The sequence below is a fragment of the Pseudophryne corroboree genome, chromosome 4 (assembly GCF_028390025.1).
Source record: "Pseudophryne corroboree isolate aPseCor3 chromosome 4, aPseCor3.hap2, whole genome shotgun sequence".
Taxonomy (NCBI): domain Eukaryota; kingdom Metazoa; phylum Chordata; class Amphibia; order Anura; family Myobatrachidae; genus Pseudophryne; species Pseudophryne corroboree.
Genome location: NC_086447.1, coordinates 408,767,174 through 408,794,818, shown reverse-complemented (window position 1 = coordinate 408,794,818; position 27,645 = coordinate 408,767,174). Strand labels below are relative to the sequence as shown.

Here is a 27,645-nt window from a genome sequence, read left to right as displayed (position 1 = left end):
ATCTGTAACTCCTCAGCGCCCCCTCAAATCCTGCACCCAGGGCACATGCCCCCTCATTCCCCCCCCCTTTTACGGTCCTGATTGGTACACCACTTCACCCCCTATATACATTGTTTGGACACACTTCTCAATGTTCTCTGTTATAGTTACAACATATATCTGGTCCATGCACTTATTTGCATTTCTAGTGGATGGATCACTGTTGTCTTGTCTTGTCCTGAGTCGGGTAGCTTTTGTTGTTTTGTTTTTGTTTGTTTGTATATATATATATATATATATGTATGTTATAAAATGTGAAAGTGTCTTCACTATTGTTAAAGATCTGACCTTACTTCTAAGGTACCGACTCATTGCCATGCATCTCTGTTGTTGTTGTGAAGCATTAATAAAAATATAATTAAAAATTAAAAAATATAAAGGGTATAAGAAACAAATTCTGAAAATAGTTTTTGTAGTTTGAGGACATTTTATATTGCAATATTTAATGCATTTATTGACTTTTCATTATATTAATTACATTTTTGTTCATCATATATTTTTATAGCTATAGAATTTTTTTTTAGCAAACTGGAAGCTTAACAATATCTTATATGTACCTAGAATGTCATTCAAACACAATTCAATAAAACATATTTAAATTCATCTGTAATACAATTTAAAATCTAAGCACTTTATAAGCATATATTTTACTCAGTTTAGTTGGGTGAATTTATTGAGAAATTGTTATGTGCTGTATATTCATGTTGGCCATTGTTCACTATTGAATTTTAAAAGCTGCCAAATCTACTCACTGGTATTCCGGCAATTCCCGGTGGACCAATTTGTCCTCGATCTCCCTAGGACACAAATAATACATTCAATCCTGTTTAGCAATCCAGAGCATGCTTTATTTATGAAACAAGAGAGACAAATGATATATTTATGGCTCAAAGAGCAGCAGTTTGTCTTATACATTTTGTCAATGTTTAGTCAAGAATATAATTCATTAGCTAATCCATCTGACACTTCTAATCTCTCTAGTCTGAATCCTCTATTATGTCTTTGTTCTACACATATGTAAACATTATTGCATGAGGTTGAGGGAACCTCATGGGAAGGTATGCAGTGCTGAATCTATTCAGCATGCAAAAGTCTTCTTGCAATATGCGTGCCCCATTAAAAATGTGTCATAGCAAAAAAGGTTTTGCATGGTATAAGTTAAATGATAATGTATTTAGTTAACGCATTCAAGCTTCTAGGCTTTTAGTAACCCTCCGGTCATAATAAGTGCCTTTGGGAAATACACCAGGTAATATACTAAATCTGCTTTTATTGCCAGGTCTGTTTTAGGTTATGATTAGTAGTGTGATAGAGAGAGAGAGAGAGCGGGGGGTGGGGGGGTGGTGGTGGTTAAAAGATAGGTACTGTACAGATATAAAAGAGTGCTAACGCTTCATACAAATTTGACTTGTTCAAATAAATTCACAGTATAAAAGTTCCATTAAGTGTAAGTTGCGATGGACACTTCAATCAAAGAAGAACATCGTGGAACAGGGATTAACACTCCTCATTTGCATTCACACCATATGTAAGTGTAAGCTAAAATATGGGTTGTTTAACCCTATTTTCAGGCGCAATGCTCAGTGCAGAACTAATAATTAAATTGGTCACGGCACTTTAGTAGTGTTAAAATGATATGTCCTCGTACTTATTTGATTTACCATCTTAGGGGTATATGCAATTAGCGGCGAATCGCGGCAATTTTTCGTCCGTTTTTCAATTCGACACAATTCGACAGTCTAATTTCGGCAAGTGGGTGCCGAAATTGACCATATGCAACAAAAAAACGGATTCGATAGTCCCGCTGACGAAAAACGGCCGATTTGACGGATTTTGTTCCGTTTTCTTTAAAAACGGGTAAAAACGAGAAAAAACACGGAAAAAAATGGCGTGGGTTCCCCCTCCAAAGCATAACCAGCCTCGGGCTCTTCGAGCTGGTCCTGGTTCTAAAAATCCGGGGGAAAAATGGACAGGGGATCCCCCGTATTTTTAAAACCAGCACCGGGCTCTGCGCCTGGTGCTGGTGCATCCCACCATTACTTTCAATGGTGGGAACTTTGCGGGTAGCTGACGCAAAGTTCCCACCATTGAGTATAATGGAGAGGCTTTGCGATGCGCTGTCTGAGGTCACACGCACATACAGCCAATCAGGTGAGTGCAACGAAGTAGTGCTTCCTGATTGGCTGAAGGGACCTCGGTGACAGCAGTCACGTGGGGTCCCGGCATTCGGGGAAAGGGGTCTCATGTGTAAACATGGGACCCCTTTCAGTCCGCTGGTTCGGGTGTTCGTTTTTTTTTTTTTTTTGCCAAGTATGTGGATTATCTCTCGGACACTGGATTGAGGTTAGTATAATTTGATTCACAGGTACCCCGGATCGTCGGATCAGGAGACGTGGCAGTCGGCGGGTCAACATAGGTAAGTATGTATGTGTGTTGGCAGGTGTGCAATAAAGTTTTACTCTCAAGGTGTGTGTCTCCTGTTTTTATTTGGGTATTTTTTTCCAGTAGTACTACAGGTACCAGCGGGCCCATTTTTATCCCGCATGCTGGTACTTGTGGTTCTTCAAGTACCAGCTTGCGGGGGAGGCTTGCTGGGACTTGTAGTACTACAGGAAAAAAAACAATTGCATATACCCCTATGTGTGCAAAACGATGTACAATGATGAATTTACTCTAGTTATAATTGTACCCATTTGTTTATAATAGAGATGAGCGGGTTTGGTTTTACTCGTATTTACCCGAATCTCCTTATTGGCTATCGGACATCACATGTTTTGGTTAGCCAATAAGAAAAGTCCAGAAAATAAGAAATGTCGATAATTCTGGCCTAAAGAACCGAGTAAATCCGAACCCGTTCATATCTAGTTTATAAGCCATCAAATTTTGAAGTTTGTTTGTATAAACTGGTCATGTAGGTTGTAATATGATTATGGGCATATGGAAATGAGATACTGCATTTTTAACTCATTGTTAGCAGAAATTTTTATGTTCTGATGTTAAGAACTACAAATACGACACCAATAGATACAATGATCAGAAATATATACTGTACTTAAATAAAATATTATACGTTACTTTCCAAAAGTAAAATCAATTTGCACAATGAAGGATAAAGCTGTAAAACAAGGACAAGCTTCTCATACCTTTTCCCCTGGGAGACCTTCCAGTCCCGGCAGTCCCATAGGACCAGATTCTCCCTAGAAAAAAGAACTGTAATGTATAACCTGCATTACATTATACCAAACAGACATGGATCATTTTATGTTTTCAAGATGCACACACAATAAATCTGCCACTTTTTTGTCACTGCATATAATTTCAACTCAACATTTTCACCTTTTCTTTCATTATTATTAGAGCTGCTTGAGTGACAATTTTAATTATCCTCCTACATGTTTATTTCACAACAACACTTTCGTAATGGTTATCTGAAGCAAAATATAATTGCTGCATTCCTATTTTCTGATAACGCATCTAAAGATTCAGAATTTATGGTCCTGTGAAACAATACCTTTGAATAATGTTTTACATTTGTCCAATAAAATGTACAAAATGTATTGAGGATTCACTTTTCCTCTGGACAAAGAGGTATAATAAAATACTGTAATAATGCACTGTTAAAGCACTACATTACACAAAGCCTAGGATAAGAGGGCAGCAAGGATGTTTGAATTATGCTGTGAATGCATGCACCTCCAGACAGTGAATAGAGAAAAGTCTATAGAGCGTGAATTCATTTTATCTCTAGTTAAGCAAAGCAATCGTTAAAGACTAATTTTTCCTATTTATTTTTACATGAAAATATAGTCAAGTTAAATCAGGTCTATAGCACTCCTACTTGTAAGTAAAATGGGAAGATTATTCAGTCACGCTAAACATGCAATTAAGCTCATTTTAGAACATAAAAGGAGAGGTATACTGTTTAACAGCTATATTTTTGGTAGTGGTTTGGGGAAAGTATAGGCATTTCTCCAGAGATAGACTTTGATCCCATAACATTCAAGACACAACTTGTACATGTGATTGATACATTTATTCTGCTTCAACTACACCTGGTTACCCATAGTTATCACTGGATATAATAACTGTATTCCCAGTATTCAGACACATCCAATGCACTTAGTATTCCAACCAGGGACATTGGGTTTTTATTGGTTATATTATGCATTTGGGACATAATTCAGAGGTGGACACCAAAGCATGCATGAGTTTGACTTTTTGCATAGTTGCAGGTACGATAATATGCAAATTCTAGTTTCAGCCTTCCCCTTGTCTACTAGCATGCGCCGGACTGTGCAAGCTCTGAGTCGCCCACTTATAAGGTCCATGGACAATGTAACTCATTGACACTTGCACCAGCCTATGGCTCTTAGCATGTCCTCTGTGGCTGGGGCTCTGCATTTGGGAATGCAATCACGATCACTGACACAACCATAAGATGGCCTTCTTTTTGGTTCACTCACCAGTCACACCAAGGAACACCTATGGTTTTGCCTCACCAGTTCTAATGCCCGCTACTCTGCAAGCAACAGTGGTCTGTGTGTACACTTTGGGGAAAACATGAGCTGTAGTGGTTTTCGGGAATTTTTTACCCATGTGCAGTAGCAAATAATAACTCGACTGTGAAAACATTGGCATTGCATCCAACTCTGAATCAGGTTTCAGGTTTCAGAAAAGAAGCATTGAGAACAGCATAGACAAAGCACATAATACGCCACATACTGTAGGTATGCCTATTTACTGTTTTGAAAAAAGTCAGAGTCACAGACAACCAGTGCCGTAACTGGGCGTCCTGGTGCCCTGTGCTGGCCATGGCCCCTGAGCACAGGACACCATGACATCATGTGGAGGGGGCTGAGCCACCATTGCCAGGAATTACAGCAATGCATGGAGCATCCACAGGCTGCTCTGGGGGATATCAGGCCTGTGATGTACATCTCAAGCATCCTGTGCACATCTGAAGCATCCTGCAGCAGAGATTCTGGCTGCAGGGCCATGTTCCTGACCCTGCAGCCCTGGGGGATGTGGGTGAGCAGAGGTATTGCCCACAGGGCACTGCGCAGTCTGCTTGCACACCCCTATTTAAGGCCCTGCAGACAACTATACTCTCAAACATCAAGTGAATACTATGCGTATTGTTACACAATTCTGTGTCACATATAGGTAATGGAGGATAATCCAAAGACAAGGAATACAGAAACCCCTGAAATCTATGAAGAATGGAAAATATGCAATAGTTTATGCTCTGTGATAATGTTATGCACACAGGCACAATACCTAGTTGTCTTGTAACAAAATACCCTAGATGTGGACCCACACATTTATATTATTAATGCTTCTTGGTTTGTGTTTTTTAAGACTAATAAATAATAATTTGTTATTATTGTTTGATTTGTTTTCATAAAATCCTAGTCCAGTGTACGAGTGCTCTTATTATACACAGTACTTGTCCTAGTTTTGTGAGGCAGCTGCTGCCTAACAGAGTGGTTATCATGTACAAATTGAGGTTGGAAGAGCACCTTTGCTTTAAGTGCATATACAAGTTAGAGAAGTTAGCACAGATTATTACAGTAAGTGGATCACTCAGTCAATGTCTGCACCAGAGCCAGATGGCTTATTACACAGGGAATCGAAAATAACAAGAACATTCAAGCCTTTGATGATGTGGAATTAATGGCACCAAATTTTAAATTTTACAAGCTCTATCTTGTGTATGCTTCAATGGCATAGACTACTGAAATTTGTCTTGATGGGCTTTTCTCTCAGATTCTATGTCATGCACAATGGGAAACTGATCTCCCTATGATAATCTTCTGAACTGGATAACTTCTGTTTGGGACTTCAGTTTTGACAAGATTGACATCCCAAATTGACAAGACTTTAAACTCAAGACTGAGTCACCATCAGACCCAGTGAGACAGGAGAGAAGGTAGAGAGTGAAAAGCCACTGACACAGAAGTCCAACGATACCAGACTTCAACATTAATTGGGTACTACTTAAAATACTGCGTGCTGTAGAATTTAATTGACATGTTCTGTTCTGCATGTTCTGTCCTTGTTTTGCCATTTTGTCTGTATTACTTCTTTACATACTTTTGTACTGGCTAAACAAACTCCTTCACCTGACAATCTCGCATCTCCCAAGACATGGATTGTTTCCTCGCCCTCACTGTTTTCTGCTTCACTATCAGTCTTTCTCATTTTAACTCTCCTGGAAAGCCTAGTACCAAACACTGTATTTTCCCTTGTTGTATCTGATGTAACTTTGACTACCTATGTTCAAAGGGAATTCATTTATATTGTTTGCTGTATGCATTGTTCATTTTGCTCCTTGATCTTGCTCATACTGTATATGTAAGGTGCTATAATATTTACATGGCTATTTTTGACACCACACTTATTGACTTAAGTGGTAGATTCATTGTTCCTGAATTATTTGCCACTGCAACTGCCATGTGGGCACCACATCCTCTGTTATCCAAGAGCAGCTTGTTACATTTATCAATGTTTTGCTATAATGTTCAGCTACAGTATGTGTCTTTCCCCTTAATTTTACCACCCTCCTTGTATTATCATCATGTCTTATCATTGCTTCCTGCTTCACTTTGGTAAAGAAGCGAAGTAGGAAGAGCTATAGCGGCACGATACGTACATCTACCCAATAATGCTGGTCCATTCAGAATTATTATTAACAGAACAACAGAATACATTAAAATCCAGTAAAAAATCTCTTGCTGGTACAATTATGGGTACATGCTTACAGCAGCTGACACCTCAAATTAAAAAGTGATGATCTGGAGCTCACTAAGGACTCTGGGCCAGATGCATAATCGCTTAGAGAGTGATAAAATGGAGAGAGACAAAGTACCAGCCAATCAGCTCCTAACTGCCATGTCACAGGCCCTGTTTGAAAAATGACAGTTATTAGCTGATTGGCTGGCTCTCTAAAGGCCCGTACACACTGGTCGATATATCGGCCGTTCTCTTGAACGGCCGATATATCGCGGGACCGTCGGCCAGTGTGTACGGCCGATACGTCTGTGAACTCCGTCGTTCACAGACGTATCGCGTCGGCCGCGCAGCACAGCCGACGGCCAATATATCTACCGATATATTGGCGTGTCGCTGTGTGTGTACGGGGCGGTCGGCCGACCGCCCGTACACATGCTGCGGCGGCCGGCGGTGATTGACAGCTGAACTGGGCGGGCGTGTGTACACGCCCGCCCAGTTCATGACGTCAGTCCCCGACGGATCGAGCAGTGTGTATGCTGAACACACTGCTCGATCCGTCCATAGATATATCTGCAGATCAATTGATCTGCAGATATATCTATTAGTGTGTACCCACCTTAAGCGATGATGCATCTAACCTGCTGACTTCTTAATATGAATGCTGCTTCCAGCGGATCAGCAGCTTCTTTCTAAGTTAGTAGGTTCACGTGCAGTTACTTAAGTGGAGATGCAATGAATGAATGTATAGCATTATCCAGTTAGATTCACATAATAAAATGGTGTCTTCACTGAAAATATGTAGAAATCCAGAATTAATATAAAACATCTATTTAAGGTTTTGTTTTGTTTGTTAAACTCAAGGTAATTTCCTCTGAAGTGTCTATAATAGGGAACACTAAGATGTCTGAGCATATTAGTATAAAAGGAGTTCCAACTTATCAAGAATTCTCAACTTTAATTGTTTTAATTAACTTTCTATTTCATCCAAAATGAATCCTATAATATACAAGAAACCTCTTTTTAAAATGAAATAAAACTAAATAAATAATATTAAACAATTGTATGTACTGTATATATTTATACTATAGATAGGTCTGAATGAGAATAATCATTACTTCAGTCACAGTAAGCATTAATCAGATAAATATATTTTCCATCTAATTATATCCAAATATTAGTAATTATACAAAGCAATCTTTATCTGTACATTTTGTTTTATTAATTTTAATCATGCTTAATTTGATTAACAGATTTTATACGCAGGTGTGTCTGAGGGAGATCTATGGTGCAGATATATAACATATATACTGTACATATGTAGTGTTTATTACTTATTAATTTTAATTTGTATAAGGCTTTGATTTTCAGTTTTATTACATTATCTTTTTTTCATTGTGATAGAAACAGTTACAGTAATTAAATAATTAAGAATAAGGATTTCTTTAAGGTTGTTACTGCTTTATAGACATAAAGCGCTTGCTGTTCACTGCAGACTTCTGTGGAAATTGCTAGGAGGCAATTAAACGCTTTAAATACATAATTTATATTATTTCTAGATTTTTACACATTGTCAATCACAAAACCATATGTTTATGAATTCAGCTTGTGTATAGTGCAAAGGCTGTAAATCGATCATCTTCTGAGTGATATATTTATCTATTCCCATATATTGGATAGTTGAAGTTTATTCTGGCATTTGTATTGGGAATTCAAGTCCCTGCAGGGGAGATGGATTTGCAAATTAATCTCCTACAGTATCTGTACATTCAGTTCCTTGGTCTTCAGCAGGGGCAAACTCAGGATTTGTAGGGGATAAGATTTATTTGGAATGCTATCTCTCTCTCTCTCTCTCTCTCTCTCTCTCTCTATACATAAATATATATATATATATATATATATATATATATATACACACATACACACAGAATCCGTTGGTGTGGCTGGTTTAGCCTGATAACAGTGCAATAAATCAAGCATTGGAACGTTGCTGACTACATGCTGCTATAAGAGTCATTTTTTTGTATCAGGAGTGCCACACCAACGGATTCTGTATGTATGCGATTTATTGTGGGGGCACCCAATCTATTGTGGAAACAGGGTGGAGAGCCAGACTTTTCTGCATCTCTCTCTCTCTCGCTCTCTCTCTCTCTCTCTCTCTCTATATATATATATATATATATATATAAACAATACAAATCCGGCACTCAACAGGGCAGCTGAGCCCCACAAAACAATACTAGCTTGTGTGCCCTCCTGGGGTGTAGCAAACCCCTATATGCAAGAAAAAAATGAGGCGGCACTCCAAGACTTTAAACTGGAAAAACTTTTAGTGCACACACATAAGTGCAAACATCAATGTTTTGGTGCGTGTTGCCCCATCATCAGGATAACGGGTGAACGTGATCACACAACTTTATACTTACAAGCTCCTCCATTCCCGCTCGCCACTGGCCGCCGGATGCCGTCCCGGGACAGTTTTCTATGATTGGATCATACATCTAAGGATATACCAGATGCCATGTTTTGTGACTCTATAGCAGGCTTTTTCAACCAGTGTGCCGTGGCACACTAGTGTGCCGCGACCAGTTGCAAGGTGTGCCGCGGAGCCAGAGCAGCTTCCTGCACCTTCAGAGTGAACGGTTTTCTTGGGCTCTTCTTAGAGGATCCTTCATGCTCCGGCTGTGACCTGTGCCTTGATGATGCGGCGGTGTAATATCATAGGTCACGGCCACCGCAACTCACCACCCAGCCAGCCCACCCGCCTGCATACACATCTTCCAGTTCCCGCCTGCATCCACAGCTTTCCTTGCCCACCCACATCCACACCTGCCCGCCCACTGTTCAGTATTCGCAGCAATCCACTATGAACAACCCCCGCCACTGAGGGAAAGGGAGGAGGACAGCTGACCGTTAGGGGCTAATATTTGTTATGTTATTTCTCCTGTGGTGAACAATAGGATTTATGTGGGGAGAATAAGGATTTATGGGGGCAAAAATGTGAATAATTCATGTGGGGAGCAATAGAATTTATGTGGGGAGCAATGTGATTGATTTATGTGTGGAGCAATAGGATTTATGTAAGGAGCAACATGATTTATGTGGGAAACAATGTGATTGTTTTTTCTGTGTAGGCCAATGTATGTATAGATTTTTTTATTACTGTGAGGGGCAGTGTGTGTATTTTGTTTTTTTTTCTGTGGGGAACGGATGGTGTGCCTTGGCAATTTAAAAATATTGTTCAGTGTGCCGCGAGTAAAAAAAGGTTGAAAATCACTGCTCTATAGGGCTAAACAGGTCCTTTACTGTATTTTTTTCTTCCTGGCTGTGTCATCATAGATATAATTTTAACTATTTTTAGTATGCACTGATTGTTCACTGTTGATATATATATATGATATACATTATTTGTTTGAGATACATATTGTTTTTACACATTGTTTTTACACGATGTTTTGCACATATGTGCAGGATGCCCATTCTGCACCTTATATTTTGTAACACTGTGACCTATATTGTGCAATGTTATGATTATGTGTTACCTAGGTAACGTGTCCTGTGTTCCCCTTCCTTAGCCTGCCCCTGGCGCTGTGTCCGGCGATAACGTCACTTCCGTTGGCAGTTACCGGAAGTGGAGAGGAGTTCCGGAACAGCGTCCGGTGGTGAGCGGGAATGGAGGAGCTTGTAAGTATAAAGTTGTGTGAGCACGTACACCCGTTATCCTGATGATGGGGCAACACGCCCCAAAACATTGATGTTTGCACTTATGTTTTTGCACTAAAAGTATTTCCAGTTTAAAGTCTCGGAGTGCCGCCTCATTTTTTTCTTTTATATATATATATAAGCTGTAGGTGGCCATTGCTTTCAGCTGGATGTCTTTTGTATCAGTAAGGCAAATTTTAAACAGGAAAGCAGGTGGAACTGGTACCTGTCGCTGTTACCCAGAACTCACTGGACTGCATCATTCTACAGCAGAGACCAGGCCTACTGACGAAGTCGAATGACAAAACGCGTATGGGCGTGGTCTGACATTTGGATTTGGAATTAAAGAATGCTGCTTTGCACAGTGGGGTAAATCTTATGCCGGTTATACGAGCGGTGGTTTGACCGCCTTTTATGGTACGGGTTTTACTTGTTACCAAATTGGATTTAAAAAAAATAAAAAATTCCTTTACTCTTTTAATGCACTATTGGCGCTCCCTGCTTCTTCAATTTTTTTTGGTATATATATATATATATATATATATATATATATATATATATATAATGGCAGGAACAGCAGTATTTCCATGTCTAAGCATGTAGCGGGAGTTGAACATGGATCCAGTCAAGGTTTTCATTTCGGTCAGGAATGAACTGCAGCCAAGTTGATTAGTAACATCTGTGAGCTGCCATTAAGAATTTTGTCTGTGCACTGGGAAAGCGCTCCTGATGCTGGTCTAGCTAGTCAGGTGATAGGCTGGGGGTTTGGGGTTACGGTAGGAGCCATTGGAGACTGTACCACTGTAATTGTCAAACACGTGGAATGTTATGCTGAGACCTGTAACCTGCTGTAAACTTCTGTTACACCATGTGAATGATCTCCTGCTGGAGAGAGAATAAACCTGTTGTTTGAATTTTATCCCAGTGTATGTGATCCATGTCACATTTGGCGCCCAAACAGGGTGCACAATGCTGGACGCTACTATATAGCATAGGACCCGAGATTAAATCGAGTCTGAGTGCTCTAACAGCAGCTGATTGTGTAATTGGCATCTATTTCACATCTTAACAGAATAATTCACATCTATGTGTGGCTTGGAGGCCAGGACTATTGTTAAGTGTGATGCCTTGCAGTTTGAGTGGCCAGTGAGACAGAAAAAGTGCACAAAGTGGAAAAGCAGTGTAATATGGATGAGGTAATGAAACTGTTTGCTGAATTAGCTGTAGGACAACAAAATCTGGCTGCAGTACAGCAAAATCAGAGTGCAGAGCAAAACATTCAGATTCCGAGGCAGCAAACTCAGATCCATTTACTGAATGATTAATTAAATAAAACTCGACAAGGTGGGCAGGAGCTGCAGGTGTTACAAAACCTTACCCCATATGATGATAATGATGCATTTTTATGCACCTTTGAATGCACTGCTGTTCGTCTAAAATGGCCAGAGGAGTGGTCTGACAGATTAGTTCCCTGTCTCACAGGGCAGCCTCAGAGAGCATATGTTGATCTGACAGTGTCTGAGGCCAGCTCCTATCCTTGTTTGAAAGAGGATATACTTAGCAAGGTTGGGGTGATGACCCCAGTAAAGCCCAGGAGTTCCACAGTTGGTGGGCTGATCCCATCTGAGCCTCCTAGGGTTCAACTGGCAAAGCTAGCCAGACTGGGCAGAGCCTGGTGAAAACTCAGCACAGCATGTGGTGGAAATGGATGTTCTAGATCACGCTGTATTGGTTTTAGACTATGTTGTAAAGCAATGGGCCCTACTAGCTGATCCTCAAACATTTGAGGAGTTGGCAGTGATAATTGAGCAGTGCCTGACCCTTCGGAAATTGAATAAAGCCAAGCAAGGGTTACAGCTGGTTTCTAAGCCCAGAACACAGGTCCCAATGGTGAAACTCCACAACCAACCTCCAACTGTGTGTTTTGAGTGTGGTGAGTCTGGTCATTTATGCAGAGACTGTCCAAAGCGGGGTGAGCCAAATAATTGAAACACTCGACCTGTGGACATCAAGGCTGCTGAAAGTATTTCCCCAGAGGAAACCACCCTGTTTCGTTTGATAGTGTAGATTGAAAGCTGAGAGGTCTGGGCCTTAGGGGATACTGACAGTGCATTGACCATCATCTCTGCCCACTTAGTTCCTCCCGGGGCTGACAAGGTGTTACCCCTGTAAAGGTGCTGTGCATACATAGGGATATACTGTAGAAGAATGGCCATGAGTGGATCTGCCAGTAGTGATAAAACCGGGCGACCAGTGAAAGTGGTAGCCATGGTAACCTCCAGACATCCTTATCTGCTGATTTTAGGCCATAACTTCCTACTATCTTCAGGAGGTGATTAGCTGGCATGGCATCGGCAGGCAGACAGAGAAGAAGGGATACCAGGAACCAAGATATACAGGATGCCAAAGTTCTGTGACTGTAAAATTCTCCTTGGCCAGTGAGCAGCAGGGGGACAATGAGACTGAGGCACATTGGGCAGGACCAACAGAATGATGGTAATTTGATACATGCTTTTGAAAGTGTTGTAGTGGTAATTACCACCAGAAGAGGTACAAATATTTTGTATTAAAAAATGATTTATTGCACTGTGTTGCTCATTTGCAGGGTAAAATGGTAGACCAGCTGTTAGTTCCCCTCCAGTGTATACAGTTAAGTTTCTTTTAGGCTAGTCATATATGCAGCAGTAAAGAAATATTGTCAAGAATGTCCAGTGTGTCAAACGACAGTACCCTGGCCAGAATTTAGGCCACCCTTGGTTCCCCTGCCTATGATTTCTGTGCCTTTTGAGCAAATTGGTATGGATTTGATAGTGAAGAAATCTGCTTGTGGACATTAGTATATGCTGTATTAGTAGTGGTTGACTGTGCCACCAGATACCTGGAGGACATACTGTAAAACTATGAAGTCTAGTAGAATTGCCCAGGAATTACAAATGTTAAGGACCTGGTTGGGAATACCAAAAGGGTTCCTGATGGACCAGGGTACAACTTTTGTTTCAAAATGAATGAAAGATCTTTGTCGTCTGTAGCGGTGAATCAAATTACTACTTCAGTTTACCATCCACAAAGAGATGGCCTGGTTGAACGGTTTAACCAAACTTTTAAGCAGGCCTGACACTACCCGCTCAGCAAAGGAATGAAGAGCAAGGAGGCGCCAGGCTGGAGAGGCACTATCCCTGCTCTGCATCACTGCTGCTGCACCTGTCAGTGTCCCCCCTGCCACCACCATCTGCTATGCCTTTCACACTATGACAGGCAGCAGCACCAGCAGCTTGCAGCATCCTCTCCTCCTACTGTGACAGTGGCAGTACTCGTGCCTGAAAAGGGGGCCAAGATACATGAGATGAAGGGGGTGGAGCTACATAGGATAATGAGGCGGAGCTACACTGGACCAGCCTGTGATAGGTAAATTGAGGGAGAGTGAGAAAATGTGTGTGTTTGTGTATGTATGGGTATGTATGAGTATGTGTGTGTGTATGTATGTAAGTGTATCAGTGTGTGTGTGTGTATATGTATATCTGTGTGTCTCTGTATGTACAGATGTAGCTCATCATTGCCGCGATGTGTTCGCACGCGTGCACACATTGCGGTATAGTGCGAATGCACCACTGTGCGACTGATTGCAGCAGGCATTCGCTCCATAGGCTAACATGGTGAACGCGTGCGTAAGCACACACGTGCACAGTGGGAACACTTGCTGTGCCATTGCTGCTGTGATGCATACGCATTGCGGCAATGATGAGTGTGGCAACATCTGTATGTATATGGTCATTATGTGTAATCAGCGCTACTACTGAAGACGTGTATAAGCAGGCACCTTTACTGAGGGCAGTATGTGTATAAGTGACACCACTATTGGGTTCAGTACGTGTATAAGTGGCACCGCTACTGAGGGCATTATGTGTTTAAGCAGCACTTTTACATGCAGTGTAATGTTAATAAGATTGTGCTACTGTGTGGCGTAATTTGAAATGGGGGTACTATTTTGTGACCACATCACTTTCTTTTGAGACCACATCCATTTTTTGCTGTATGCCAAAGGCGTGCGCTGTCCCTTTGTAAAGTATTGGAGGGCCCAAATTTATAGTTCGCAGGGGGGCGCCGAACACCCTAGTACTGGCCCTGCCCTTAAGCAAATACAGAAAAAGGGTGGTGTCTCAAGAGAAGCGTGATTGGGATTTACTACTACCCTATCTGATGTTTGCAGTTCGAGAGGTATCACAAGCCTCTATGGGGTTTAGCCCCTTCAAACTTCTCTATGGTAGACAGGGGAATTTTAGATCTGGTAAAAGAAGGGTGGCAGCAGCAGTCACCCCAGTTGTTCACTTTGTGGCCTAACTGTATGACAATTTAAGGAAAATTGAGTCACTTCTGAATGAACACATGAACAGGTGTCAACAGCGTCAAAAATTGTTATGATGCTATTGTAGTTAACAGGTCCTTTAAACCAGGAGATAAGGTACTGATTCTTGTACCCACCACTAAAAGTAAAATGTATTCCCAGTGGCAAGACCCTTATGATATCATAGAGGCGGTGGGACCTGTTAACTATCCGGTTCTGAAAGAGGGTAGAAGGAAGGAAGTCCAAATCTACCGTGTGACTTTATTAAACCCTGGAAAGAAAATACCAGTCAACCCTCTTTAGTGGCCATGAAAACCACAGATTTTCAGGTTCCTATGGAAGTTACCTTGAATTCCAGCCAGAATTCAAAGTAGACTTGGTAGCACAGTACCAGTATGTGTTCTCGGTCATCCAAGAGAAAACCCAAATCATACAACATGGATATTATTACTTCACCCGGGGTGGTGATAAAACAGAGGTCATACCGCATACCTAAGGCTAAACGGGCAGCAGTAAAATGGGAATTGGAGGAGATGCAACTAGGGGTCATAGAGGAGTCAAACAGTGAATGGAATAATCCCATTGTTTTAGTGCTTAAGCCTTCAGGAGTTTTAAGATTCTGTAATGATTTCTGAAAATTAAATTTATCAGTTTGAATCCTATCCTATGCCCCGAGTTTATGAATTAGTTAATCTAATTTATTACTTAATCTCACCCCAATGCTATAGCAACCCTGATAATCTCATTCACATCTCTCCCACAAACTCATATCCCCTATCTTGTGCCTTCTGGAATGCAGATCTGTTTGTAACAAACTGGTCCCCACTCATGACTTTTCCATCTCCAACTCCCTGCATCTACTAGCCATTACTGAATCCTGTATTACTCCCTCTGACACTTCTCCTGCTGCTCTCATTGCTTGGGGTCTCACATTAACACAAACCCCCTGATTTGGGGGTCACCATGGTGGTGGTGTCCTCTTTCCCTCTAATAACTCCTACCAACTCATATCCCTAGAACAGTCCCTTACATTCTCTACATTTGAGGTCCATGCTATACGCCTCTTCCAACCTGACCATCTTCGAGTAGCTGTCATTTACTTCCCCCCGGCATTGCCTCCAAATTTCTCAACAACTTTGCTTCCTGGCTTCCTCATTGTTTCTCTTCTGACATTCTCTCCATTATACTGGGTGATTTCAACATCCCTATCGGTAGCCCCCACAAAATACCCTGCCTCCTTAATATTACTTGTGCTCTACCAGTGGACCTCTTCTCCCTCCCATGTGAATCAGAGCTCACTGGATCTGGTCTTCACTCACTGTTGTGATATTTCTGATTTCTCCAACTCCCCATTTTCTCTCTCTGCTTCTTCATTTCTACCTCCTAAGGCTACCATCACTAAGCATAACATAGAGGCTATTGACACCACATTCCTATCCTCCCTGTTCGACTCACTTCTCTCCCCTATTCTCTCTCATGTCCTGAACAAGTCACTTCCCTATATAATGCATCCCTTACATCTGCTCTTGATTCTGTTGTTCCACCAACCACTATTCGCCTTCACAAATTAACACCCCAACCCTGGCACACCACATGCCCCAGATCTCTGCAAAAATGCTCTCATACTGCCGAGCATCACTCTCTATGGCAGACTTCCTCCATTTCAAATTTATGCTCTCACCCTTCAGTGCTGCCCTTTCCCTCGCTAAACAGTCATACTTCAAGAATCTCATCTCCTCCTAGTCTTTCAACCCCCAGCATCTCTTTGTCACTGTCTCTGCCCACCCCCACCTTGTCTCCTCTCCTCACACTCTGCTCTTGACTTTGCCACTTCACATCCAAAATTGACTGCATATGTCAGGACATCACCTCCCACCAGACCATCAGCAACCAGCCACCTCCTATCCCTTACCACCAATTCCCATCCCTCTCACCAACTCTGACATCTTTCTCTCATGTATTTGGTGAGGAAGTCATGGCCCTCATCTGTTCCCCCCACCACCACCTCCCCACTTAATCCTATCCCCTCCTGCATCCTCCACTGCCTCTCTCCTTCTGCATGTTCCCATCTTGCCCACCTTCTCAATCTCTCCCTCTCATCAGGCACTGCCCCCTTCAAGCATGTACTCATCTCCCACAGTCTTAAAAACTTACCCTTGATTCAAACACCCTTTACAACTACTGACCCATCTCTCTCCTCCCATTTGCCTACAAACTCCTTGGCATATTGTCTACAACCACCTTACTGCCTTTCTTTCCTCACATTCACTGCTTGACCCATTCCAGTCTGGCTTCCGTCCATTCCACTCCACTGAAACTACCGTCACAAAAGTCTGCAATGACCTCCATGCTGCCAAAACTATGGGCCACTACTCTCTGATTAGTCTTCTTGACTTCTCTGCTGCTTTTGGCACTGTAGACCACCCTCTCCTTCTGCAAATCCTTCACTCCATTGGTCTGATGATACTGCCCTCTCTTGTCTGTCCTCCTACCTCTCTGACCATTCCTTCACTGTCTCCTCTCATGACTTCACCTCCCCTCATTTAGACTAACTATAGGTGTCCCCCCAAGGTTCTGTTTTTGGTCCTCTCCTTTTCTCTCTCTATATGTACTCTTTAGGTGTACTCATTAGTTATTTTGACTTCCAATATCTGTATTCTGAATATACTCAAATCTAACCTTCCTTCCTGGACCTCTCCCCTGCTCTCCACTCTTGTATTTCCAACTGTCTCTCTGCTATCTCTTCTTGGATGTCCCAGCACTTTCTTAAACTTAACATGTCTAGGACTGAGCTTATCATCTTCCACCCTCCCGCACAACATTACCTCCCACAATTTAATTATCTGTTGATGGCACAACTATCATCCTCTAGCCCCCAAGTGCGCTGCCTTGGAAGAATCTTTGACTCCTCCTCCTCCTTCAGCACTTCTCACAAACCTGTCATTTTCATCTCAAAAATATTTCCAGGATCAGACCCTTTCTCACCCAGGATGCTACTAAGACCCTTCTCCACTCACTGGTCATCTCCAGATTAGACTATTGAAATCTCCTCTCTGACAAATGCCTCCCTCCACTCCAATCTATCCTCAATACTGCAGCCTGGCTCATCTTTCTCACCAAATGCACTACGTCCTCCTCCCTCGCCTACTAACCCTTCACTGGCTTCCCTTCCCTTTCAGAATCCAATTTACACTCATTTACAAAGCCCTCACCCACTCCTCTCCCATTTACAACTCAGACCTTACCTCCCTTTACACTCCCACCCTTCCTCTTCGCTCTGCTAATGCACACTGCCTCTCCTTCCTACTGATGACTTTCTCGCACTCCTACCTCCACTAATTTTCACATGCTGCACCCTTTCTCTGGAATTCCCTCCCTCTCTCCCCCTCAGACTCTCCACAAAACAAATGGGCTCTCAAGAGACACTTCTTTACCAAACCCAACAAAGGTGGTAATTCAGAGTTGATCATAGCAGCAAATTTGTTAGCAGTTGAGCAAAACCATGTGCACTGCAGGTGTGGCAGATATAACATTTGCAGAGAGAGTTAGATTTGGGTGGGATATTTTGTTTCTGTGCAGGGTAAATACTGGCTGCTTTATTTTTACACTGCAATTTAGATTTCAGTTTGTACATACCCCACCCAAATCTAACTCTCTCTGCACATGTTATACCTGCCCCCCTGCAGTACAAATGGTTTTGCCCAACTGCTAACAAATTTGCTGCTGCGATCAACTCTGAATTAGGCCCATAATCTCATCCTAACCCTCTATTCCACTCTGTCTACCCCATCTATGTTACCCCCATCTGACTGCACCTCCCCTTTAGAATGTAAGCTCTGATGAGTAGGGCAGTCTTCCCTTATGTGCTTATCCTTTTCTTATTTTAACCATCTTTGACTGCATCAAATGCTGTAGTTTTCAGCCGCCCTGATACTTACTGTATGTTAGTGTTATCTGCTGATGTAGCTATGTTTATTTACCCTGTACTTGTCCTATATTGTCTGCCACTGTAAGTTACTGTTTTCCTGTTTTGATTATTAGTTTATGTACTCTGCAATTGGGTGCTGCGGATCCCTTGTGGCACCAAATAAATGAAGGTTAATAATAATAATAATAATAATAATAATAATAATAGACAATTTAGCAAAAAGTCAGTATCTCTCTACCCTTGACCTACAGTAACAAAAGTGTACTGGCAAATTCCTTTAACTGAAGATGCCAAGACAGCTACATTCATCTATCCACAATAAAGTATATGTGCATATACTAATGGATTTTTTTTGGGGGCGGGCGGGCACGCTTTTAATATAATTTTATTATTGTTCCAAATTCACATTTTAAACAAAGTGTATTATAAAATGATTTGTGCTTGTCTAGCTGTGTCCGTCCGCTGTTGCCCAATCAATACCCGGGGTCCAATAGTCTCTCCAGAAAATTAACAGTTAACATTTTATATATCTCATGGAGCAGGGTCATCAGCAAAGCGTCCACTAGAGTTTACGGAAACTGTAAGGGCATGGGGATTAAGATGTGTACTGCTGGCAGCATGTTCCCCACCCGTGTAGCAGATCCAGCAGACATCTTGGATTCATAGGACTGCTTCTATGAATGTGAACGCTGGTGTTTGGAGGACATGAATGCTGACAAAAACTTGTCCATGCAATGCTGAAGACACTCCCTATCAGGTGACGGCCTAAATAGACAGCTAAATTAGCGGGATGGCAGCTCTATTGCTCCCGATAGCTGAGGCTGCAGGAGAGCTGAAGCGACCAATGTCTCCTCACATGGGTGCAGGAACCGGAAGTTCATTTATTAATGGATATTAAACTCAGAAGGCAATGAAAAAGGCAATGAAAAAAATAAGCAAACCAGTGAGTCAGCCATTATTACCTAAGGTATTGTAGGAGTAATGTATTGAAGAAGAAATACACTAACACTTTGGAGCAATGCATGAAAAGGTGATCTTTTTTGTGACCATTTTGCGGTCCCTTTGCTTTAAGTTTACCACACAAAAGCCTTCATGTATGTCCTTTTTATATATGTATAAAATGGATCGTAAACATCTAGGATAAAAAGACAGGCATATTTGTACTAAAAATAAACCTCAGTGGCTGCAAGACTAGAATAACAGATAGAGTTGAAAGTGGTCTTTTAAATATACTTTACTTGCCTGTGTGCTCAATTGTTTAGATTCTTCTAGAAATGTGTAGTTTGGTTTTGACTCTGTTCTACCGCCAAGTTTGGATCTAAAAACAAGGCAAAACTCATCTTTCATGGACATCTTTGATTTCTATAGGAGATTCAAAACACCCAAGAGCTGAGATACTCGGAAAGATGATGTTTTGTCTTCATCACTGACCTGGGTTGGGGATGTTGTGGACTCGGGGGTTCTTCCGATGGTCGGGAAAAGGAACCACAGGTGGGTCGGAGCAGGGATGGTCGGATATAGGATTTCCTCATACAAGACTATGATAGTTAGGTTTGGTGAAAGAATGCTGAGGAACTTTATTAAGGGAAGGGAGCAATACAGCGGCACATGAAAGAAAGTGAACTTGTGGGCAATGTCAAAAAGTTACTGGAGAATTCGTGAGCAATGTTCAACTGATGAATGAGGAACTTGTGAGCGATGGTGAATGACACTGAACGCTGGAAACACTAAAGTTGGTTCGGCCCGCAAGCCTTTCTGAATCCAGGGAGCGCTGGCAACTGCACTGCAGAGGAACACACTAGTTGTTCGGATCACTGGAGACTGTGCTGCAGGAAGGCACCCTGAATGCTAGATGCACTGGAGTATAGCTGCTGGGAAACACACTGCGTACGGGAGCTCTGGCATCCACTTCAGAAAAGAGACGATACTCAGGCGCCGAGGCTCTGCCCGGCGTCCAGTTTTGAATCTCCCACCTCTATTGGATTGGTGAAGCGGGTTCGTGATATCACCTGCTCCCCGCCCACGTGACGCCGGCTGTCATGGCGGATCCCACGCTCCGGGGAACCGCCGGGAGCCGTGCCAGCCAGACGCCGGGACCCGAGGACCGCCGGAGACGAGTACCGCTAAACGGACCAGCAGCCACGCAGGGGTAAGCGCGGAGGCCGCTGCCCCTGGCGTGTGACAGTACCCCCTCCTCCAGGAGTGGCCCCTGGACACTTCCTGGGCTTTGTTGGATGTCTGGAATGGAAGATCCGTACCAGTCGGGGGGCCGTAACATCAGTAGCTTTGACCCAGCTCCTCTCCTCAGGGCCATAACCCTTCCATTCCGCCAAGTACTGCAGATTCTTGTGAAGATAACGAGAGTCAAGAATAGCTTTCATTTCAAATTCCGTTCTGGCTTCAGTCTCTACAGAGGTTGGCCTAGGTGACTCTGAATGGAACCGATTTAAAATAAGGGGACGAAGAAGAGAAACATGGAAGGAATTTGGTAACCGAAAGTGGGAAGGCAAACCCAATTTGCAGCCAACCGGGTTTAGAACTTGCAACACGGGATAAGGACCAATGAACCTCGGGGCAAACTTCATAGCGGGTACTCTTAAACAGAGATTGCGGGTAGAGAGCCATACTCTATCACCAACTTTGTATTGGGGAGCTGCCCGTCGCTTCCTATCCACAAAGAATTTGTAGCGGCTGGAGATTTTCTTGAGGTTAACGTGAACCCTACTCCAGATTTGACTGAAGTGCCGAAGAGTAGAAGCTGCAGCAGGAACATCTTCTGGAGGACAGACGGGTAATTTTGGAACTTGAGGATGGAATCCATAATTAATGAAGAATGGGGACTCACCAGTGGAAGAGTGGTACAAATGATTATGGGCAAACTCGGCCCAGGGCAACAGTTCCACCCAATCATCTTGCGAAGGAGAGAGATAAACGCGGAGAAAAGTCTCTAAATCTTGATTAACGCGTTCAGTTTGCCCATTGGTCTGAGGATGGTAGGCAGATGAAAACTTAAGTTTTATTTGTAAGGCTGAACAGAGAGCCCTCCAGAATCTTGCAGTGAACTGCACCCCCCGATCAGAGACTATTTCCTGAGGTAACCCATGCAGGCGGAAGTGTTCACGGATAAATAATAAAGCCAATTTGGGAGCTGACGGTAACCCGGTTAAAGGAACAAAATGTGCCATTTTAGAAAAGCGGTCAATAATCACCCACACGGTATTGTGACCCTTGGATAGGGGCAGTTCGGTGACAAAGTCCATAGAGATATGGGTCCAAGGCCTCTTAGGAATGGACAGTGGATGAAGCAACCCTGCAGGGGGCAGATGAAGAATTTTGTGCTGAGCACATTGAGGACATGAGTTGACATAATCTTGTATGTCCTTCTTCATAGTGTCCCACCAGTATGACCTTCGTAGAAACTCCCACATTTTTTGAACTCCAGGATGACCGGAAAACTTGGAGGTATGAGCCCACTGCAACAACTTCGGTCAAAATTCAGCTGGTACAGACATTCTCCCAGGAGGAGGATCCAAAGCGGTTGGAGCTGCCGAAATAGAAACTGGACTGAGAATCAATGCCTTTCCAACGCAGTTCTCCTCATCTGAAGCCGTCAAGGAACGAGATAAAGCATCAGCTTTGGTGTTAAGCGTCCCGGACCGGTACTTAATGACAAACGAGAATCGAGTGAAGAAGAGCGCCCATCTAGCTTGACAGGGATTCAAGCACTGGGCTGTCTTGAGATACAGCAAGTTCTTGTGATCGGTATAAATCGTAATTAGGTGTTTAGCACCTTCCAATAGATATCTCCATTCTTCCAGGGCAGATTTTATTGCCAAGAGTTCCTGGTCTCCGATGGTGTAGTTTCATTCAGCAGGAGAGAACTTGCGAGAATGGAAACCACATGGATGTAACTTCCCGTCAGATGAGTACTGTAAAAGCACGGCACCGATGCCGACCGAGGAAGCATCGACCTCCAAGAAGAATGGTTTTGAAAAATTCGGTTGCTGGAGTACCGGAGCGGACATAAAGGCTGCTTTCAACTGGGCGAACGCTGCTACAGCTTCAGAAGACCAGTGACTTGGGTCAGACCCCTTTTTGGTTAGAGCAGTAATAGGTGCCACAAATGGTAGAAAATCCCTTTATGAATTTCCGGTAGTAATTCGCAAAACCCAGAAATCTTTGTACCGCTTTCAAAGAAAGAGGCTGAGTCCAGTCCCGAATAGCAGTGAGTTTTTCCAGATCCATGCGAAGCTCCGTACCTGAGATGACGTAACCAAGAAATGGAATTGAAGGAACCTCAAAGGTACATTTGGAGATCTTACCGTAGAGATGATTCCTTCGTAGACGAAGAAGTACCTCCTTGACCTGAATTCTATGCTCCGTGAGATCCTTAGAAAATATCAGAATGTCATCCAAGTATACCACTACACTTAGGTATAACATATCTCGGAAGATTTCATTCACAAAACCTTGGAAGACGGCAGGGGCATTACTGAGCCCAAATGGCATTACCAGATATTCGTAATGCCCGTCCCTGGTATTGAAGGCCGTCTTCCATTCGTCCCCCTGTCGAATACGAATCAAATTATAAGCTCCCCTTAAGTTGAGCTTCGTGAAGACATGGGCTCCGCGAACCCTATCAAATAGTTCTGTGATGAGCGGCAAAGGATATTTGTTCTTAATGGTGATCTCATTTAAGCCGCAGTAGTCAATGCATGGTCTCAACCCTCCGTCCTTCTTCACAAAAAAGAAGCCTGCTCCCGCCGGGGAAGTAGAGGGGCGAATGAATCCTTTCTGCAGATTAGACTTGATATAGTCTGACATGGCTTGGGTCTCGGGCAATGACAAAGGATAAATGCGCCCCCGGGGTGGCATCTTCCCTGGGATGAGCTCAATGGGACAGTCCCAGGGTCTATGGGGTGGTAACTGATCGGCCGCCTGTTCCGAAAACACGTCTGCAAACTCCCGATAGGCCTCCGGAATGAGCTCCTCATCCGACTTGGAAGATACACGGAGCGGGTAGACAGGAGTGAGACAATTAGAATGACAGAATGAACTCCAAGATACTATTTGTGACGACTTCCAGTCGACGTGAGGGTTGTGCACTTTAAGCCAAGGAAGACCAAGAACCTGATCGTGAGGCATCTCCCGAATCACTAGGAACTCCAGATGTTCTTGATGTAGAGCTCCAACCTGCAGTTTGATTGGCACTGTGCGACTTGAAATAAGACCATTAGAAATTTGATTACCATTGATGGCAGTCAGCGTAATAGGTCGTTCGACGGATTGTAACTGTAAACCCAGTTTTTGGACGCAAGAAAGAGAAACAAAATTCCCTGCAGCCCCGGAGTCCAGCAAGGCCTTAACAGGTTTGGCTACAGACCCATAAAACAGAGACACGGAGAGTAAACAGTCCACTGTCGGAGAAGGTTTAGATGTAACCACTAACTCGACTCCTCCGGAACAAGCTAGGACTGCCCGTTTCCCGGACGGGACTTACAAAACTTGAGAAAGTGATCCGCAGCTCCACAGTAGAGGCAGAGTCTACCCTCACGACGGCGCTGTCGTTCTTCCGGGGACAGCCGAGATCGATTAATTTGCATAGGTTCGTCTGGACTTGGGGTGATCGTTTGCTTAGTCGGGAGAGACCGGAATCTGGATCGTTCTGTCCGATTACGTTCACCACTCGTTCCTGCATACGAAGATCCACCTTTACACAGAGTGAGATCAACTCTTCTAAGGAATCTGGCAAGTCCCTAGTGATCAGTTCGTCCTTTAGACGGTCAGAGAGCCCATTCCAGAAAGCGGCCCGAAGAGCATCATTATTCCAGCGCAGTTCCGAGGCTATGGTTTGGAAATGAATCACATACAGTCTCACTGAACGGGAGCCTTGTCGGACTCGGAGCAAATCCGAAGAAGCAGCGGTCGTTCTGCCGGCCTCATCGAAGATCCTACGGAATGACGTGATGAAATTGGTGTAACTGGAAACCAACGGGTCAGAACGCTCCCATAATGGAGACACCCAATCCAACGCTGAACCTTCAAGCAAGGAAATAATGTACGCCACCTTGGACCGATCTGTGGGGAAGTTGTGTGAGAGAAGTTCAAAATGTACCTCGCATTGGTTGAAAAAACCACGGCAATTCTTTGGGTTCCCATTATAGCGAGAAGGAGTAGGAAGCTGAAGGCGTGACCTGATTCCAGACAGGGATTGAACATTACTAGGGACAACCACAGGAGCGGGTACTGGAGCTGGAGCCGGAACTACTGAAGCCAGAGAAGCCTGAATTTGATCCAGCCGACCAGATAACTCCTGGAGATACTGCATCACTTGGCTTTGCGCCGTCTCCTGACTTTGAACTCGGGAAACCAAATCCTGGATGGCGCTTGCCTCTGGGTTCCGATCCCCCGGGTCCATGAGGCCTGAGTATACTGTCACTGACCTGGGTTGGGGATGTTGTGGACTCGGGGGTTCTTCCGATGGTCGGGAAAAGGAACCACAGGTGGGTCGGAGCAGGGATGGTCGGATATAGGATTTCCTCATACAAGACTCTGATAGTTAGGTTTGGTGAAAGAATGCTGAGGAACTTTATTAAGGGAAGGGAGCAATACAGCGGCACATGAAAGAAAGTGAACTTGTGGGCAATGTCAAAAAGTTACTGGAGAATTCGTGAGCAATGTTCAACTGATGAATGAAGAATTTGTGAGCAATGTTTAAAGACACTGATGAATGAAGAACTGGTGAGCGATGGTAAATGACACTGAAGAATTTGAGTGATGTTTTAAAGACACTGATTAATGAAGAACTTGTGAGCGATGATGAAAGACACTGAAGAATTTGTGAGCGATGTTTAAAAGACACAGATGAATGAAGAACTTGTGAGCGATGGTGAAAGACACTGAAGAATTGGTGAGCGATGTTTAAAGACACTGATGAATGAAGAACTTGTGAGCGATGATGAAAGACACTGAAGAATTTGTGAGCGATGTTTTAAAGACACAGATGAATGAAGAACTTGTGAGCGATGGTGAAAGACACTGAAGAATTTGTGAGCGATGTTTAAAGACACTGATGAATGAGGAACTTGTGAGCGATGGTGAATGACACTGAAGAATTGGTGAGCGATGTATAAGGACACTGATGAATGAGGAACTTGTGAGCGATGGTGAATGACACTGAAGAATTGGTGAGCGATGTATAAGGACACTGATGAATGAGGAACTTGTGAGCGATGGTGAATGACACTGAACGCTGGAAACACTAAAGTTGGTTCGGCCCGCAGGCCTTGCTGAATCCAGGGAGCGCTGGCAACTGCACTGCAGAGGAACACACTAGTTGCTCAGATCACTGGAGACTGTGCTGCAGGAAGGCACCCTGAATGCTAGATGCACTGGAGTATAGCTGCTGGGAAACACACTGCGTACGGGAGCTCTGGCATCCACTTCAGAAAAGAGACGATACTCAGGCGCCGAGGCTCTGCCCGGCGTCCGGTTTTGAATCTCCCGCCTCTATTGGATTGGTGAAGCGGGTTCGTGACATCACCTGCTCCCCGCCCACGTGACGCCGGCAGTCATGGTGGCGCCCATGCTCCGGGGAACCGGCGGGAGCCGCGCCAGCCAGACGCCGGGACCCGAGGACCGCCAAACGGACCAGCAGCCACGCAGGGGTAAGCGCGGCGGCCGCTGCCCCTGGCGTGTGACAGTCTTTTTTTCAGGGTCAAACTTGATGGGAAGAACAGAGTCAAAACCGAACCACACATCTCTAATTTTTTATTTATGAGAACACTGTGTGCATCCAGGTCGGTATTCTAAAATAGGCTGATTAATGCTTACAGGTCAGATGTGGTTAATGTGAAACATACCTGATATGTGCAAACAATTGCTATTGTGAAAGCAAAGTCCTTTTTCATTAGTAAAGAATAAGGTAATTAGGTATGGAGGAAAATAGTGTTGTTAATTACATAGATCATAGGTTCTCAAACTCGGTCCTCAGGACCCCACACAGTGCATGTTTGCAGGTAACGCAGCAGGTGCACAGGTGTATTCATTACTCACTGACACATTTTAAAAAGTCCACAGGTGGAGCTAATTATTTCACTTGTGATTCTGTGAGGAGACCTTCCAAATATGTACTGTGTGGGGTCCTGAGAACCGAGTTTGAGAACCTGTGACATAGATACAGAAATTGTATTTATCATGGGCAGCTGGAGACGAGAGTTCCCAAGTTAGATAAAAATAGTTGCAGCTGTCCTATTGATTAGGCATCTTGCACATTTTTAAAATGTATTTTATATTGAATGTTAAATCGCAAGCAATAATGAACATCAACTGCATTGTGTACATGAAATGAAAGTAGTGTGCAGCATGATCTTATATAATATATATATATATATATATACACACACACACACACACACACAATAATTACCTCTGGAATACAGGGTAATGTGAGTGTCATGGTTTTGCTCAGAATGGTATAGTGAGCAGCTGACACAGAGGGTATACAGTTACACAGGGGATTATTCAGGTTGGATTGCAGATTCTGCTAAAAAGCAGAATCTGCAATCCTTTCTATCATATGCTGGGGGTCGCTCAGTGCAGGGCAAGGACACCCAGGATGCTAATTGACGGGCAGCGATGCATTTGCAAAATAATTGCAATTGCATCGCTGAAGCAAAAATTAATGATGACCCCCGACATCCGTAACTAGGCTGCTTATGCAAGAGGTGCTGCTTATGCAGGAGGTCCGCCAACATTTTCTTGATCGGAACTGCTGTGTGTGACATCACGCAGCCACCCCAAAAACAGTCCGGGCCAGGCCAGCGTTGGCTGGACCACACGCCCCCACGCTGCCTGCTGCTATCACTCAAAGTGTGATCCATTCAGGATGCGATCGCACTGTGAC

At 43.4% G+C, this 27,645-nt stretch overlaps 1 protein-coding gene across 7 annotated transcripts in view; it reads right to left on the bottom strand.

Moving 5' to 3' along the window:
• Positions 1-27,645, bottom strand: part of COL19A1 (collagen type XIX alpha 1 chain) — a 1,277,374-nt gene that overhangs the window by 204,815 nt on the left and 1,044,914 nt on the right. For all 7 annotated transcript variants that reach the window (XM_063916766.1, XM_063916758.1, XM_063916759.1 and 4 more), the window contains 2 exons: positions 3,183-3,236; positions 792-836 (listed from right to left, as the gene is read on the bottom strand). In XM_063916766.1, coding sequence (XP_063772836.1) covers positions 792-836; positions 3,183-3,236 — 99 coding nt within the window. The remainder of the gene's footprint in view (positions 1-791; positions 837-3,182; positions 3,237-27,645) is intronic.